This window comes from Hyperoodon ampullatus, assembly GCF_949752795.1.
Source record: "Hyperoodon ampullatus genome assembly, chromosome: 2".
NCBI classification, from domain to species: Eukaryota; Metazoa; Chordata; class Mammalia; order Artiodactyla; family Ziphiidae; genus Hyperoodon; species Hyperoodon ampullatus.
Window position 1 is genome coordinate 101431605 of NC_136915.1, and position 18188 is coordinate 101449792.

General features: G+C 36.3%; 1 protein-coding gene across 3 annotated transcripts in view; it reads right to left on the minus strand.

Annotated features, from left to right (window-relative positions):
• The window catches only part of PHTF1 (putative homeodomain transcription factor 1), a gene marked incomplete at both ends in the record, with an annotated part of 60338 nt that overhangs the window by 10005 nt on the left and 32145 nt on the right, over positions 1-18188 (minus strand). For all 3 annotated transcript variants that reach the window (XM_079697571.1, XM_079697570.1, XM_079697569.1), the window contains 5 exons: positions 11350-11436; positions 11951-12082; positions 12860-13132; positions 13527-13655; positions 16388-16609. In XM_079697571.1, the coding sequence (XP_079553697.1) occupies positions 11350-11436; positions 11951-12082; positions 12860-13132; positions 13527-13655; positions 16388-16609 (843 nt within the window). The remainder of the gene's footprint in view (positions 1-11349; positions 11437-11950; positions 12083-12859; positions 13133-13526; positions 13656-16387; positions 16610-18188) is intronic.

The following is an 18188-nucleotide window of genomic DNA, read 5'->3' on the forward strand; positions in this document are numbered from 1 at the left end:
GCCCCAGCAAAGGTCAGGGCTTGGTCCGTGTGATGTTCCTTCCCATGCTTGGCCAAGCGGTGCTCTGCCTCAGAGTTGAGGTAAGAGAGGCATCAGGACACCTCGCATTTGGTCACCTAGCAGACATCAGAAATTCCTGGGCTCAGTGAGGAGGTTTGCCATGTGGCTGACAGGGTCTTGGTGCTCTGTCTAACACTGGGTGTCAGGCCTGAACCTCTGAGGTGGGAGAGCCGAGTTAAGGACATTGGACCACCGGAGACCTCCGGGCCTCATGTAATATCAAACGGCAAAAGCTCTCCCAGAGATCTCCATCTCAATGCTAAGACCCAGCTCCACTCAACAACCAGCAAGATAGAGTGCTGGACACCCTATGCTAAACAACTAGCAAGAAAGGAACACAAACCCAACCATTAGCACAGAGGCTGCCTAAAATCATAATAAGGTCACAGACACCCCAAAACACACCACGGGATGTGGTCCTGCCCACCAGAAAGACAAGATCCAGCCTCATCCACCAGAACACAGGAACCAGTCCCCTCCAACAGGAAGCCTACACAACCCACTGAACCAACCTTACCCACTGGGAGCAGACACCAAAAACAATGAGAACTACAAACCTGCAGCCTGCGAAACGGAGACTCCAAACACAGTAAGTTAAGCAAAATGAGAATATAGAGAAATACACAGCAGATGAAGGAGCAAGATAAAAATCCACCAGACCAAACAAATGATGAGGAAATAGGCAGTCTACCTGAAAAAGAATTCAGAGTAATGATAATAAAGATGATAAAAAATCATCGAAATAAAATTGAGAAAATGCAAGAAACGTTTAACAAGGAGAACTAGAACTATAGAGCAAACAAACAATGATGAACAACACAATAAATGAAATTTAAAATTCTCTAGAAGTAATCCATAGCAGAATAACTAAGTCAGAAAAATGGATAAGTGACCTGGAAGATAAAACAGTGGAAATAACTACTGCAGAGCAGAATAAAGAAAAAAGAATGAAAAGAACTGAGAACAATCTCACAGACATCTGGGAGAATGTTAAACACACCAACATTCGAATTATGGGGGTCCCAGAAGAAGAAGAGAAAAAGAAAGGGACTGAGAAACTATCTGAAGAGATTAGAGTTGAAAACTTCCCTAATATGGGTAAGGAAATAGTCAATCAAGTCCAAGAAGCGGACATGGTCCCATACAGGATAAAACCAAGGAGAAACACGCCAAGACACATGTTAATCAAACTATTAAAAATTAAATACAAAGAAAAAAATATTGAAAGCAGCAAGGGAAAGACAACAAATAACATACAAGGGAATCCCCATAAGGTTAACAGCTGATCTTTCAGCAGAAACTCTGCAGGCCAGAAGGAAGTGGCAGGACATATTTAAAGTGATGAAAGGGAAAAACCTACAACCACATTTACTCTACCCAGCAAGGATCTCATGCAGATTAGATGGAGAAATTAAAACCTTTACAGACAAGCAAGAGCTAACAGAATTCAGCACCACCAAACCAGCTCTACAACAAATGCTTAACAAATTTCTCTAGGCAGAAAACACAAGAGAAGAAAATGACTTACAATAACAAACCCAAAACAATTAAGAAAATGGTTAGAAACATACATATCGAGAACTACCTTAAATGTAAATGGATTAAATGCTCCAAGCAAAATACATAGACTGACTGAATGGATACAAAAACAAGATTCGTACATATGCTGTCTACAAGAGACCGACTTCAGACCTAGGGACACATACAGACTGAAAGTGAGGGGATAGAAAAAGATATTCCATGCATATGGAAATCAAAAGAAAGCTGGAGTAGCAATTCTCGTATCAGACAAAATAGACTTTAAAATAAAGACTATTACAAGAGACAAAGAAGGACACTACATAATGATCAAGGGATCAATCCAAGAAGAAGATATAACAATAGTAAATATTTAGGCACCCAACATAAGAGCACCTCAATACATAAGGCAAATGCTAACAGCCATAAAAGGGGAAATTGACAGTAATACAATCAGAGTAGGGGACTTTAACAGCCCACTTTCACCAGTGGACAGATCATCCAAAATGAAAATAAATAAGGAAACACAAGCTTTAAATGATACATTAAACAAGATGGACTTAATTGATATTTATAGGACATTCCATCCAAAAACAGCAGATTACACTTTCTTCTCAAGTGCTCATGGAACATTCTCCTGGACAGATCATATCTTGGGTCACAAATCAAGCCTTCACAAATTTAAGAAAATTGAAATCGTATCAAGTATCTTTTCCAACCACAACGCTATGAGACTAGATATCAATAACAGGAAAAAATCTGTAAAAACTACAAACACATGGAGGCTAAACAATACACTATTAAATAACCAACAGATCACTGAAGAAATCAAAGAGGAAATCAAAAAATACCTAGAAAAAATGACAATAAAAACACGACAACCCAAAACCTATGGGATGCAGCAAAAGCAGTTCTAAGAGGGAACTTTATAGCAATACAATCCTACCTCAAGAAACAAGAAACATCTCAAATAAACAAACTAATCTTACACCTAAAGCAATTAGAGAAAGAAGAACAAGAAAACCCCAAAATTAGCAGAAGGAAAGAAATAATAAAGATCACATAAGAAATAAATGAAAAAGAAATGAAGGAAACAATAGCAAAGATCACTAAAACTAAAAGATGGTTCTTTAGAAGATAAACAAAATTGACAAACCATTAGCCAGACTCATAAAGAAAAAAAGGGAGAAGACTCAAATAAATAGAATTAGAAATGAAAAAGGAGAAGTAACAACTGACACTGCAGAAATACAAAGGATCATGAGAGATTACTACAAGCAACTCTATGGCAATAAAATGGACAACCAGGAAGTAATGGACAAATTCTTAGAAAAGCATAACCTCCCGAGACTGAACCAGGAAGAAATACAAAATATAAACAGACCAATCACAACTACTGAAATTGAAACTGTGATTAAAAATCTTATAACAAACAAAAGCCCAGGACCAGATGGCTTCACAGGAGAATTCTATCAAACATTTAGAGATGAGTTAACACCTATCCTTCTCAAACTCTTCCAAAATATACCAGAAGTAGGAACACTCCCAGTCTCATTCTACAAGGCCACCATCACCCTGATACCAAAACCAGACAAAGATGCCACAAAAAAAGAAAACTACAGGCCAATATCACTGAAGAACAAAGTTGCAAAAACCCTCAACAAAATACTACACACAGAATCCAACAGAACATTAAAAGGATCATACACCATGACCAAGTGGGGTTTATTCCCAGGAATGCAAGGATTCTTCAATATAGGTAAATCAATGTGATAAACCGTATTAACAAATTGAAGGAGAAAAACCATATGATCATCTCAATAGATGCAGAAAAAACTTTTGACAAAATTCAACACCCATTTGTGATAAAAACCCTCCAGAAAGTAGGCATAGAGGGAACTTACCTCAACATAATAAAGGCCATATATGACAAACCCACAGCCAACTTTGTTCTCAATGGTGAAAAACTGAAGCAATTTCCACTAAGATCAGGAACAAGATAAGCTTGTCCACACTTGCCACTATTATTCAATATAGTTTTGGAAGTTTTAGCCACAGCATTCAGAGAGGAAAAAGAAATAAGAAAAAGAAATAAAAGGAATCCAAATTGGAAAAGAGGAGGTAAAACTGTCACTGTTTGCAGATGACATGATAATATACACAGAGAATCCTAAAGATGCTACCAGAAAACTAATAGAGCTAATCAATGAATTTGGTAAAGTAGCAGGATACAAAATGAATGCACAGAAATCTCTTGTATTCCTATACACTAATGATGAAAAATCTGAAAGAGAAATTAAGGAAACACTCTCAATTACCACTGCAACAAAAAGAATAAAATACCTAGGAATAAACCTACCTAAGGAGACAAAAGACCTGTATGCAGAAAACTATAAGACACTGATGAAAGAAATTAAAGATGACACAAACAGATGGAGAGATATACCATGTTTCTGGATTGGAAGAATCAACATTGTGAAAACGACTATACTACGCAAAGCAATCTACAGATTCAATGCAAACTCTATCAAAGTACCAATGGCACTTTTCACAGAACTAGAACAAAAAATTGCACAATTTGTATGGAAACACAAAAGACCCCGAAGAGCCAAAGCAATCTTGAGAACGAAAAACGGAGCTGCAGGAATCAGGCTCCCTGACTTCAGACTACACTACAAAGCTACAGTAATCAAGACAGTATGGTACTGGCACAAAAGCAGAAATATGGATCAATGGAACAGGATAGAAAGCTCAGAGATAAACCCAAGCACATATGGTCACCTTATCTTTGGTAAAGGAGGCAAGAATATACAATGGAGAAAAGACAGTCTCTTCAATATGTGGTGCTGGGAAAACTGGACAGCTACATGTAAAAGAATGAAATTAGAACACTCCCTAACACCATACACAAAAATAAATTCAAAATGGATTAAAGACCTAAATGTAATGCCAGACACTATCAAACTCTTAGAGGAAAACATAGGCAGAACACTCCATGACATAAATCACAGCAAGATCCTTTTTGACCCACCTCCTAGAGAAGTGGAAATAAAAACAAAAATAAATAAATGTGACCTAATGAAACTTGAAAGCTTTTGCACAGCAAAGGAAACCATAAACAAGACAAAAAGACAACCCTCAGAATGGGAGAAAATGTTTGAAACGAAGTAACTGACAAAGGATTAATCTCCAAAATTTACAAGCAGCTCATGCAGCTCAATACCAGAAAAACAAACAACCCAATGCAAAAATGGGCAGAAGACCTAAATAGACATTTCTCCAAAGAAGGTATACAGATTACCAACAGACACATGAAAGGATCTTCAACATCACTAATCAGTAGAGAAATGCAAATCAAAACTACAATGAGGTATCACCTCACACCAGTTAGAATAGGCATCATCAGAAAAATCTACAAACAATAAATGCTGGAGAGGGTGTGGAGAAAAGGGAACCCTCTTGCACTGTTGGTGGGACTGTAAATTGATACAGCCACTATGGATAACAGTATGGGGGTTCCTCAAAAAAACAAAAATAGAACTACCATATGACCCAGCAATCCCAGTACTGGGCATATACCCTGAGAAAACCATAATTCAAAAAGAGTCATGTACCACAGTGTTCACTGCAGCACTATTTACAATAGCCAGGACATGGAAGCACCTAAGTGTCCATCGACAGATGAATGGATAAGGAAAATGTGGCACATATATACAATGGAATATTACTCGGCCATAAAAAAAACAAATTGGGTTATTTGTAGTGAGGTGGACGGACCCAGAGACTGTCATACAGAGTGAAGTAAGTCAGAAATTCAGAAAATACCATATGCTAACACATATATATGGAATCTAAAAAAAAAAATGGTTCTGAAGAACTTATGGGCAGGACAGGAATAAAGACGTAGACGTAGAGAATGACTTGAGGACATGGGGAGGGGGAAGGGTAAGCTGGGACAAAGTGAGAGAGTGGCATTGACATACATACATTACCAAATGTAAAATAGATAGCTAGTGGGAAGCAGCCACATAGCACAGGGAGATCAGCTCGGTGCTTTGTGTCCACCTAGAGGGGTAGGATAGGGAGGGTCGGGGGGAAGACATAGGAGGGAGGGAATATGGGGATGTATGTACATGTATAGCTGATTCACTTTGTTATACAGCAGAAACTAACACTCCATTGTAAAGCAACTATACTCCAATAAAAATGTTAAAAAATAAAAGGTATTCCATGCAAATGGAAATGAAAAGAAAGCTGAAGTAGCAATACTTATATCAGACAAAATAGACTTTAAAATACAGTTACAGGAGAAAAAGAAGGACACTACATAATGATCAAGGGATCAATCAAAGAAGAAGATGTAACAATTGTAAATTCATGTGTCCCCAACATAGAAGCACCTCAATATATTAGGCAAATGTTAACAGACATAAAAAAAGGAATTGACAGTAACACAATAATAATGGGGGATTTTAACATCCCACTTATATCTATAGACAGATCATCCAGACAGAACATCAATAAGAAAATCCAGCCCTTAAATGACACATTAGACCAGATGGACTTAATTGATAGTTATAGAGTATTCCATCTGAAAGCAGCAGAATGCACATTCTTTTCAAGTGCACATGGAACATTCTTCAGGATACATCACATGCTGGGCCACGAAGCAAGCCTTGGTAAATTTAAGAAAGTTGAAATTATATCAAGCATCTTTTCTGACCACAACACTATGAGATTAGAAATCAACTACAAGAAAAAAACACGAACACGTGCAGGCTAAACAATATGCTATTAAACAACCAATGGATCACTGAAGAAATCAAAGAGGAAATTAAAAATAAAATAGCTAGAGACAAATGAAAATGAAAACATGATGATCCAAAACCTATGGGACACAGCAAAAGCAGTTCTAAGAGGGAAGTTTATAGCAATACAAGCTTACCTTAGGAAACGAGAAAAATCTCAAATAAACAACCTAACCTTACACCTAAAGCAACTAGAGAAAGAAGAACAAACAAAATCCAAAGTTAGTAGAAGTAAAGGAATCATAAAGATCAGAGCAGAAATAAATGAAGTAGAGACTAAGAAAACAGTAGAAAACATCGATAAAACTATTAACAAAAGCTGGTTCCTAGAAAAGATAAACACAATTGATAAACCTTTAGCCAGACTCATCAAGAAAAAAAGGAAAAGGGTCCAAATCAATAAATTAGAAGTGAGAGACTACTCCATGCAACTATATACCAATAAAATGGACAACCTAGAAGAAATGGACAAATTCTTAGAAAGGTACAATCTACCAAGATTGAACCAGGAAGAAATAGAAAATATGAACAGACTGATCACAAGTACTGAAATTGAATCTGTGATTTTAAAACTCCCAGAAAACAAAAGTCCAGGACCAGATAGCTTCACAGGCGAATTCTACCAAACATTTAGAGAGGAGATAACACCTACACTTCTGAAACTATTCCCAAAATTGCAGAGGAAGGAAGTGCACTTCCAAACTCATTCTATGAAGCCATCATCACCCTGATACCAAGAACAGACAAAGGTATCACAAAAAAAGAAAATCAGGTCAATATCATTGATAAACATAGACGCAAAATCCTCAACAAAATACTAGCAAACTGAATCCAACAATACATTAAATAATCAAGTGGGATTTATCCCAGGGATGCAAGGATTTTTCAATATCCACAAATCAATCAGTGTGATACACCACATTAACAAATTGAAGAATAAAAACCACATGATCATCTCAACAGATGCCAAAAAAGCTTCTGACAACATTTAACATCCACTAATGATTAAAAACTCTCTAGAAAGTGGGCATAGAGGGAACATACCTCAACATAATAAAGGCCATATATGACAAATCCACAGCTAACAACATACTCAACAGTGAAAAGCTGAAAGCATTGCCTCTAAAATCAGGAACAAGGCAAGGGTGCTCAATCTCACCTCTTATATTCAATATAGTTTTGGAAGTCCTAGTCACAGCATTCAGAGAAGAAAAAGATATAAAAGAAATCTAAATTGGACAGGAAGAAGTAAAAGTGTCACTGTTTGCAGATGACATGATACTATACATAGAAAATCCTGAAGACACTACCAGAAAACTACTAGAGCTCATCAATGAATTCGGTAAAGTTGCAGAATACAAAATTAATACACAGAAATCTGTTGCATTTCTATACACTAACAACAAAAGATCAGAAAGAGAAATTAAGGAAACAATCCCATTTACCACTGCATCAAAAAGAATAAAATACCTAGGAATAAACCTACCTAAGGGGGCTAAATACCTATACTCCAAAAACCATAAGACACTGATGAAAGAAACTGAAGAAGATACAAACAGATGGAAAGATATATATATATATATATACTGGTTTCTTAGGCTAGAAAAATTAATATTGTTAATATAACCATACTACTCAAGGCAATCTACAGATTCAGTGCAATCCCCCTCAAATTACCAATGGCATTTTTCACAGAACTAGAACAAAAAAAATTTTAATGTGTATGGAAACACAAAAGACCCTGAATAGCCAAAGCAATCTTGAGAAAGAAAAACGAAGCTGGAGGAAGCAGGCTCCCTGACTTCAGATTATACTACAAAGCTACAGTTATCAAAGCAGTATGGTACTGGCACAGAAACAGAACTATAGATCAGTGGAACAGGATAGAAAGCCCAGAGATAAACCCATGCACCTATGGTCACCTAATCTATGACAAAGGAGGCAAGAATATACAATGGAGAAAAAACAGCCTCTTCAATAAGTGGTGCTGGGAAAACTGGACAGCTACATGTAAAAGAATGAAATTAGAACATTTCTCTAACATCATATACAAAAATAAATACAAAATGTATTAAAGACCTAAACATAAGACTGGATACTGTAAAACTTCTACAGGAAAACATGGGCAGAACACTCTGACATAAATCACAGCAAGATTTTTTTTGACCCACCTCCTAGAGAAATGGAAATAAAAACAAAAATAAACAAATGGAACCTAATTAAACTTAAAAGCTTTTGCACAGCAAAGGAAACCATAAACAAATCAAAAAGACAACCTACAGAATGGGAGAAAATATTTGTAAATGATGAGACTGACAAGGGATTAATTTCCAAAATATACAAACAACTGAATAACAAAAAACCAAACAGCCCAAAAAAAAAATGGGCAGAAGATCTAAGTAGACATTTATCCAAAAAAGACATATAGGTGGCCAAAAGGCACATGAAAAGATGGTCAACATCACTAATTATTAGAGAAATGTAAATTAAATCTACAATGAGGTATCACCTCACTCCAGTCAGAATGATCATGATGAATAAGTCTACAAATAATAAATGCTGGAGAGGGTGTGGAGAAAAGGGAACCCTCTCGCACTGTTGGTGGGAATGTAAATTGATACAGCCACTATGGATAACAGTATGGGGGTTCCTTAAAAAACTAAAAATAGTTACTATATAATCCTGCAATCCCACTCCTGGGCATATATCCAGACAAAACTATAATTCAAAAAGATACATGCACCCCAGTGTTCATTGCAGCACTATTTACAACAGTCAAGACATGGAAGCAACCTAAATGTCCATCGACAGATGAATGGATAAAGAAGATACGGTATATATATCACAGGGAGCTATACTCAATATTTTGTAGTAACCTACATGGGAAAAGAATCTGAAAATAATATATATTCATATATGTGTATAACTCAATCACTTTGCTGTACACCTGAAACTAACACAACATTGTTAATCAACTATACTTCAATAAAAAAGGGAGAGAGAGAGAGAGAGAGAGGGAAAAAGCTCAAAAAGAAAATATATTTTGTAATAAACCCAGATCTGTTACCAAAATAAATTAATAAAATAATCTTTCAGCATTAAAAAAAGATATCACTAAAGATATTAAAGCACTTTGATAGTTTAACAGCAAAAAAAAAAGAAAGAAAAAGAAACAAGCAACCAAAAAAAGGATATGCTGATTATAAGAGATAGAACTATACAAAGACAAAATAAATGAAAAAGGGTAGACAAAGATATTGCATACAAAAACTAATCAAAACACAGATGGTTTAGTTAAATTAATATCAAATAGAGTAGACTTAAAGTTAAGAAACATTAGAAATAGAGACATTTTATAAGGTCATGAAAGGTAAAGAAAGCCTGACACTGTTCAGGATTAAAGGAGATTAAAGAGACATAACAGCTAAATGTAATAACTGATCCTGGATTGAGAAAAAAAATAACTATAAAGGACATAAAAGTCTATCCACCAAGGAGATGGATAACAATTCTAAATCTGTATGCACCCAGTTACACTGCTTAAAAACATATAAAGCAAAAATTCACAGAAATAAAAGGATAAAAAGATAAATCCACCATCGGAGCAGACTTGACCACACCTCTCAGTGGCTGACAGAATAAGCAAACCAAAAAGATGAGTAGGGACACAGGAAATTTCAGCAATACAACTAATAAACTTGGGCTAATTTACATAGAGAGAACACTGCTCTCCGAAACAGTGGGATACAAATGCTTTCAAAGTGCTGATGGAAGATTTAATAAAACTGACCATATACTGGATAATAAAGCAATTCTACATATTTCAAAGGACTGAAAACATTCAGAGCATGTTCTCTGACCATAGCAGAATTAAGTTAAAATTCAATCAATGGAAAAGTACAGGATAAGGCTGTAACTTCTTGTAATAAAGAAAACACAGAAGTACCAACATAAATAAATAAATAAAGATACAGAGACCTGTCAAAAGAACACAGGAAGGGGCTTTAAGGGTCTCCCACTGGCCAAATCTGGGACAATTTAGGCATCAAAACATAGTAATAGTTTATAATCCACTGGATAAAAATAAGAACACAGGAGTCCATAGCATAGTAAATGAATGAATGAATAAATAAATGAGAAAAAAGAAAAAGTCTACTTTAGAGTGAAAACTAATAAAATTAGAAGAAACGATGGAGTTGGAAAATCACCATTCTGTATCCATAATGTTATATAGCTTTATTAACAATCAAAAATTGCCAATTAAAATTAAATTACCATGATCTTAGAGTCTTAAAGGACTAAAAATTATCTTTATTCTCATTTCAAAAGTTAGAAAAGGACTTCCCTGGTGGCGCAGTGGTTAAGAATCCACCTGCCAATGCAGGGGACATGGGTTTGATCCTTCATCCAGGAAGATCCCACATGCCACGGAGCAACCAAGCCTGTGTGCCACAACTGCTGAGCCTGCGCTCTAGAGCCTGCAAGCCACAACTACTGAGCCCACGTGCTGCAACTACTGAAGCCCATGCTCCTAGAGCCCATGCTCTGCAACAAGAGAAGCCACTGCAATAAGAAGCCCCCACGCACCGCAACCAAGAGTAGCTCCCACTCACCGCAAATAGAGAAAGCCTGCACGCAGTAACAAAGACCCAATGCAGCCAAAAATAAATAAATAAAATAAAATATATTTTTTTAAATTAAAAAAAAAGTTAGAAAAATTAACAAGTATTCAAACTAGCAAAAGAAATGTAGACACATTAAAAACATATATACTTCAACATAACCAAGCTGGCACCTCAACCTTGGACTCCCCAGTTCCCAGAGCTGTGAGATACAAATGTCCGTTGTCTATACACACACACACACACACACACACACACACACTTAAACACGGTGAACTGATTTAAAACAGAAAGTGAGCTCTATATTCCATTTTCCACTGAAATAGATCTGAAACTCTTACCTGGGCACAGCAAATGAAAGCAATGGAAAGTGTCAGTAGGAAGACAGAAGACACAACCACATCCACTGATCGCTGCGGGCCCCGTCTCTGTGGAGTGAGATGCGTAGGTTAGCATTTTAGGTCACTGCCGGAGACGGCAACAGCCCTCACATCATTCACACTCCCAATCTTACTATATTGGCGTGAAAATGAACACTTATAAGACATTTTTGACACAGGATTTTAATATATTTTGGACATATTTGACTTTAATTAAGCTCTGAGATCCATGCCATTCAAATTAAGGGTGTGATTGATTCATGAACATATTTTCAGCTGGAATATTCCCCCCAAAAGTCAGAAAAAGATGAGATATTCAATTTATCACTCTGCCCTAGGAATTTAAATTTTCTTTTCCCTTTCTAAGGTCTTACTTACTTAGCTCTACCAGCTCTGCAGATAGATCACTCCCAACCTGGTGTCCAGCAAGTCTGTCAGCCACTGATATCTGTCCAGTACATAGAACTACCCTGCCTACTGAGTATCTGCCACCAGAAATTTCAGTGAGCATGTTTTCTGCGTATTATTGCAGATATTCCGTGGTTAGTCAGCTAAAACTCACCTTTAGAAAGGAACGCAGTGATAACCATATCTTAATGTTCTCCACCTTTTTAAGTCTGAAATGAGGTATTTCGTATTTCCTAGCTTTCCTGGCAGAAGTAATATGGCTGAAGAGTTTTGCAAATAAAAATCTCTAGAGGAGGTTAAAAAAAAAAAAACCCACAAAGTGAAACGTACACATGTGTCACTGTGTGTGTATTTACATAATTGTAAACAATATTCCCAGCATATAAAAAATATTAAAAGGATCAAGTTCTAATCAGTGGTCACTAAGACAGGCAGTGAAAAAACACTGTTAATAGCTCATTAACCTGTCGCTTGCAAAGCACATTATGTAGTAATATACTTCTTCACAACATGCTACACTCTTGCCATTTTCAAGGAATATACCTTGGAGACCTTTGTGAATCCCCACCTTCACAAACTCAAGTTTATACAAAATTCTAGCTTACTCCCAAATTACATTTCCATTCAAAACCACATTTTTTGCACATATCACCAATACATTAAGCCCTCAATCCCAAACTCTTATCAAATTTCAATAAGTTTATTTCTCACTTGGCCATTTTTCACAGAAACATTTTCACTTTGGTAATTACTACATATGATACATATACAAAACATCAAGGGCACACTGAGATGCAGGTGCTAAGCAATCAGCTAGGCTCACCCACTGGCTCAGCCACTTACTCCTGCAAGTAGGCTCAGCAAAATTTCAGATTACAGCATGTCATTTGCGAATAATCAGTATCACAAATGTTAAACCCACAAATACCAGAAGTTCACTTATCAAGCCTCCATTGCCCACGTTAACTTCTGGAGAGAGAACAAATCAAGAGAACAAAAGCAACTCAACAGAATACCATATACAAAAGCAGAGGTAAGAAATTTTACTTAATTGACTACCGACCTGTTTGTATGTTCTCTCCGCCACACACATCATGAAAAAAAACATCCAAGTAAGACACAGTCGTTCAAAAAAATTAATTATAGACAAAATAATAATAGGTGTAACAGGTGGTGCCCCACAAAAGAGAGTCAAGATCTCCTCAGCTGAGATGGACTTTAGCTGATCAAGGCTCTTCTCTCGGAACAGTCGATGTAAAAAAGGGAAAAATGCTAATCCGATGGTGACGACATTTCCCAGCATCTGATAACCTACTCCTTGCTGATACGCATTAACCTGGGAATTAATTTAAAATATCCATCATTACTGCACAGCTAAATGGAGTTGTGAAGCAGTATTTATCAAATACTATTTAGATTATTAAAAACTAAATCTGTTTTAAATCTGAAAGAAATACAAATAAAAATGATGTACAGATTTATGACTTTTAGGCTTGAATGAGATAAGGAATATTTGTAGAGTCTACCTGAACAATTGATCATGCTCACAGAGACCTCTGTAACAAATAAAAAAATATACTACCTAGTGAAGACTGACTACAAAATTTAAGATACACATACTTGTGTTTCAAAAGCAGAGTCAACGTTTTGATCATTAAATACATTCTATGAAATAGCTGCTGATCACTAAATAGATTTTTCTAAAAATCCAAAAACATATTAAACCTTACCCTGCTCATGATGATACCACTTATTTCCAACACAGACATATCCATCTTTTTGCACTCATTCCCTTCCCAGATTATTGCACTAACTCGATCAGAGGCAGGACTTGAGTTCTGAAGCCAGAATAAATGGTTCTGAGAAGAAAAAATAAATATTTCTATCCACTCCTTCTTTATATCCTCCATTATATTTTTTTCCCTTTGTCTAGCTCTTGGGCCACATTTGCCAGGGTTCAGCCTTGTCATCCTATTCTCCCCCTCACAAAGCTCATCACTCCAATTACCACCTCCATGATGCTGGTTTCTGGGTTTTTTGTTTGTTTGTTTGTTTTTTCATGAAAACAATTTCTTACCTGGAGAGAGGCTAAGTGTCTCCTATAATGATGGGAGGTAGGATTACATGATCTCCAAGGTTGCTTCCCTACTAAATGTATTGAAGTGAGGATAAGCTTGGTGTATTAATGGGATATCAAGAAGGAAAGCATTTCTACAGCATCATGACTAGATCAGGGATAGTAGGAAGTTACACGGGAGAGGTGCTAACAGGCCTTAAGACATCACAGGAATGACTGAGAAGGTAAACCTTTCTCCGGTCTAATCAGGACACAGAAAAGCATAGTAAGCTCAAGAGGAAAAGGTCGAGATAAAAACAGCCCCGCATTTTCCTCTGTCGTATCATGTCTTATTCTTCGAGTACCAACTCAAGTCCCATTTCACCAACATGTCCTCTCTGATGGCCACAAGCCTCACTCATGTTGCCTTTCTCTGAAATTAAAAACCCTTACGGTCTATATCAGATAAATTTGCATCTAACTATATGCTGCTTTTATTGTGTCCTCTATTTCCCATAAAATCATCTTGTTCCCACACAAATATATAAGTTACTAAAAAACAACCATCTGGTGTATTTCTTCTCCTTCTACAATAATGCTTAGCATAATGCTGATGCACATTTATGGATTTATTAATTGATTTAGCCAAAAGAATATTTATTAAGCAGCTACTATGTAACATGTACTATGGATATAATAAAGAACAAGACAGATGTAGTCCTTGACATCACAGAGCATACAGACTTATGGAAACATGATTAAATAAAGTTACTGTGCAGCATGATAAGGGAAGGAAAGAATGCTTTAGGAGCATATAGAAAAGGCTTCCTAAGGGAGTATCACTCAAGCCAAGACCCAAAAAGTAAAAAAGAGTGAGATGAAGGAATAGGTATTGGAGAAAAGTGTGTTCCAGGCAAATAAACCAGTTTGTGTAAAGATCCAGAAGTACATGAGGAAACTGAAAGAAGTTTAGTTGAGTTAAACTATACCATGCAAGACTGTTATCAGAGCAAATAAAGGAACAGAAAGAAATAATCCAGAATGGGAAAAAAAAGCAATTAAAGGATTGTAAGGGGAATGGCATCAGATTTGTATTTTAGAAGGATCATTCTGGCTGCAGTGTGGAAAATGAAACGAAGCGGAGCAAGCCTAGAGAAGCTGTTGTAAGGATCCAGATGAGGGCTGATGGTGGTCTGCACCAAGCAGTGTGGACACAGGTGGGCAGATGTATGTATTATACAGCAGGATCAAGACAATGTGATGACTGACTGGAAACATGGGGGGCGGGGTCAAGAATGGCCCCAAGGTTTCTAACTTGGGTGGTTAGTGGTGACATTTAGAAATATGGGGAATAAAAGAAGAATAGGTTAGGTGGGAGAACTGGGAAATGATGAATTCCGTTTAACATAGTGAGTTTCATCTTACCTAGTTATTCTTACATATGCCTTAAAATTATCCTATAAATCCCAAAAGTGCAAAGGAGGTGAAAATCATCATGATGCTATTCATAATTACAAAGGCTAAGGTAATTTAGATGAGTCTTCAGACTGAATGCAAAGAATATTTAGATACAAACTTTGATAGCAAAATTGGAGGAAAAAGTTTAAAACTTTAATAATAAGATGTATGTTGTTTCTAGTTAGTTTTTGAAAACTGTATACATTTAATGAAGCAGAATTTTTTTCATTAAAATGTGTAACCTAAATCAATGGTATCTTAGAATCAAGAAAATTCAATAATTAAACAAATGAATATCCATTACCCACTATTTATTAAGTCATTGTGGAAATATTTAGCCTAAAAAAAAATAAAACTAAGAAGAATCATGATCGTTGGCATTAAACATATGAAAGGCTGATATGATTTCTTAATCATTTAATCTATCCAGCAGTGGAAAAAGCTCATGAAATAACAATCACTCCAGCTCCACAAGTATTTAAGCATTGTCTGATGTGGATAGTAATAACCATAGTAACATGTATTGGGTGCTTACTCTTTGAAAGGTAGTAAAAAAGTTTCTGCAGATGTAGAATGAATTCTTATATTGATTGCAAGGTTGAAATAACTTTATAAAGAATCCCCATTTCCAGGCTATCTGATTTTATGATATTAACAGAAAACCTAAAATTAAAAGCATCACTTGCTTTATACATTTTTAGAGAAGCAAGCAATGCCATCTCCTAGTAATTCATATATAATACTGTTATATCTATGAAAATATAATATCAGGTTACTGCGCCAAACAATGTACCCTGCTCATATAAAATGAACATTAAGGATCATTCTAAGGAAAACAATGAGAAAAGGTCCTAGGAAGAAACATTTAGGTTAGGGGAATTCAAAAGTGCTTCCCCCTGAGTTCTAATTCCAACATCTTCACTTACAAACTATGCTCAATTTCCTCATCTCTAAATCAGGGATAATAATAGTGTCCACATTACAGGGTTATTGTAGAGTTAAATGAGATAACACAGTGCCTGGCACATGGTAAGTACACAGTAAACATCAGCTATTATTATCATCACCTTTACAGACCTGCTGAAAAACATCCTCTTTGGGGTCACGTTTGGTCCCTGAGTGAAGGGAGTTCACGTGGGCCCCCTCACTGTCGCTGGTGACAGACGACCGGCACTCAGGGCCGTGCAGCAGGTCATCCCATAACATATCCTCTGTCTCCGAGTCATGACGGGTGCTCTCCGAGTCTCTTCTCAACATGTTGAGGCTTCGAGAGCCAGCACTCATGCCAGATCTACAGCCCTTTAAGGGAAAACAAAAACAAATATTTTTTTATATTCCTTTTTAAAAACAACTATATAAAGTTTCTGTTGTTTAAGCTACCCAGCCTGTGGTATTCTGTTATGGCAACCTGAGTGGATAAACCCATCTATCTACAAGGATTTTTCTGAATTGCTTTTAATAAAGAAAAACTGGAAACAAATTAAGTAGTCATAATTTTACACATTTTAATAAATTCCTTCATAAACTGGAATATTCTGCAGATGTTCAACAGAATGAAGTATTGTCTTATGTACTGATAAGGCAAGACCTACAAGATTAAAAAAAAGAAAACTCAGAACAAATTTTCCTATTTATGTTTTTTAAATGATATGTTATATGTTTAAATATATAGTATGCTCTTTTTTTTTTTTTTTTTTTTTTAATTTGCGGTACACGGGCCTCTCACTGTTGTGGCCTCTCCCGTTGCGGAGCACAGGCTCCAGATGCGCAGGCTCAGTGGCCATGGCTCACGGGCCCAGCCACTCCGCGGCATGTGGGATCTTCCCGGACCGGGGCACGAACCAATGTCCCCTGCATCAGCAGGTGGACTCTCAACCACTGCGCCACCAGGGAAGCCCTATAGTATGCTCTCTTACGCAAAGGAAAATAAATATGTGGAACTCTAACCACCCTCTGGACAGTATGGATTCAATCTGGGGATGTGGGGAACAGTGTGGGATTCATTATACTGGGAAGGGAGCCAGTAAGTGGAAATGGTTGCTTTTTACTAAATATACTTCTTCATTTGAATTTTTATAATATCCTTACATTAATTTTATAACTACAAAATCTGTAAAGCCTTAAAAATTGTTTTTAAATGAAGTGACAGTTTTTGGGTCATGAAATTAATTTTTTTTTTTTTTAGTTTTTTTTTCATTGTGATTTCTGTGTTTTAGATGAATATGTTCTTATTTTAACAGTTTTTGAAATACAGCATTCTTAAATATGTGTGCATAAGTTTATAGGTTGATAAATTTTTCACAAATGAAACATGTCTGTGTAATCAGCACCAAAACCAATGAACAAAGCATTACTAGCTCTCCTGCCCCTATTTCTGAGCTATTCCCTTTCAAGGATAACAACCATTATGACTACTAAGAGAATAGATTAACTTCAATTTTGTACTTTGTTAGAGGTGAAATCTGAAAATAGCTATTTTTTTATGTTTGACTACTTTTACATTATATTTCTGAAATTCATCCATATTGTTGCAGTAAAAGGTATTTTATAATAAAATATTTACCTGTATTTCAAAAAAAAAACAAAACAAAACAACTATATATCTGAAATAAAATGAAAACAAGTTACCTATGGTGATGGCTGGCAAGCTTTCACACACCGATCACTATGTTGACAAGGCTTCACATAACAATAATACATTTTCATGGTTAAATGTGAAACTCTGATGACTCTCTAACAGACTATCAAAGAGGACTCCCTCTGAGAAGTTATTGCCAAGTCATGGGGTTGTTCAAGTGAGGTGCCCTGGGATGGGGTGACTCCTGCAAGCACATCCAGAGGGCCCACTCTGGGTGCAGGTGTGGCTGGGCCTACTGAC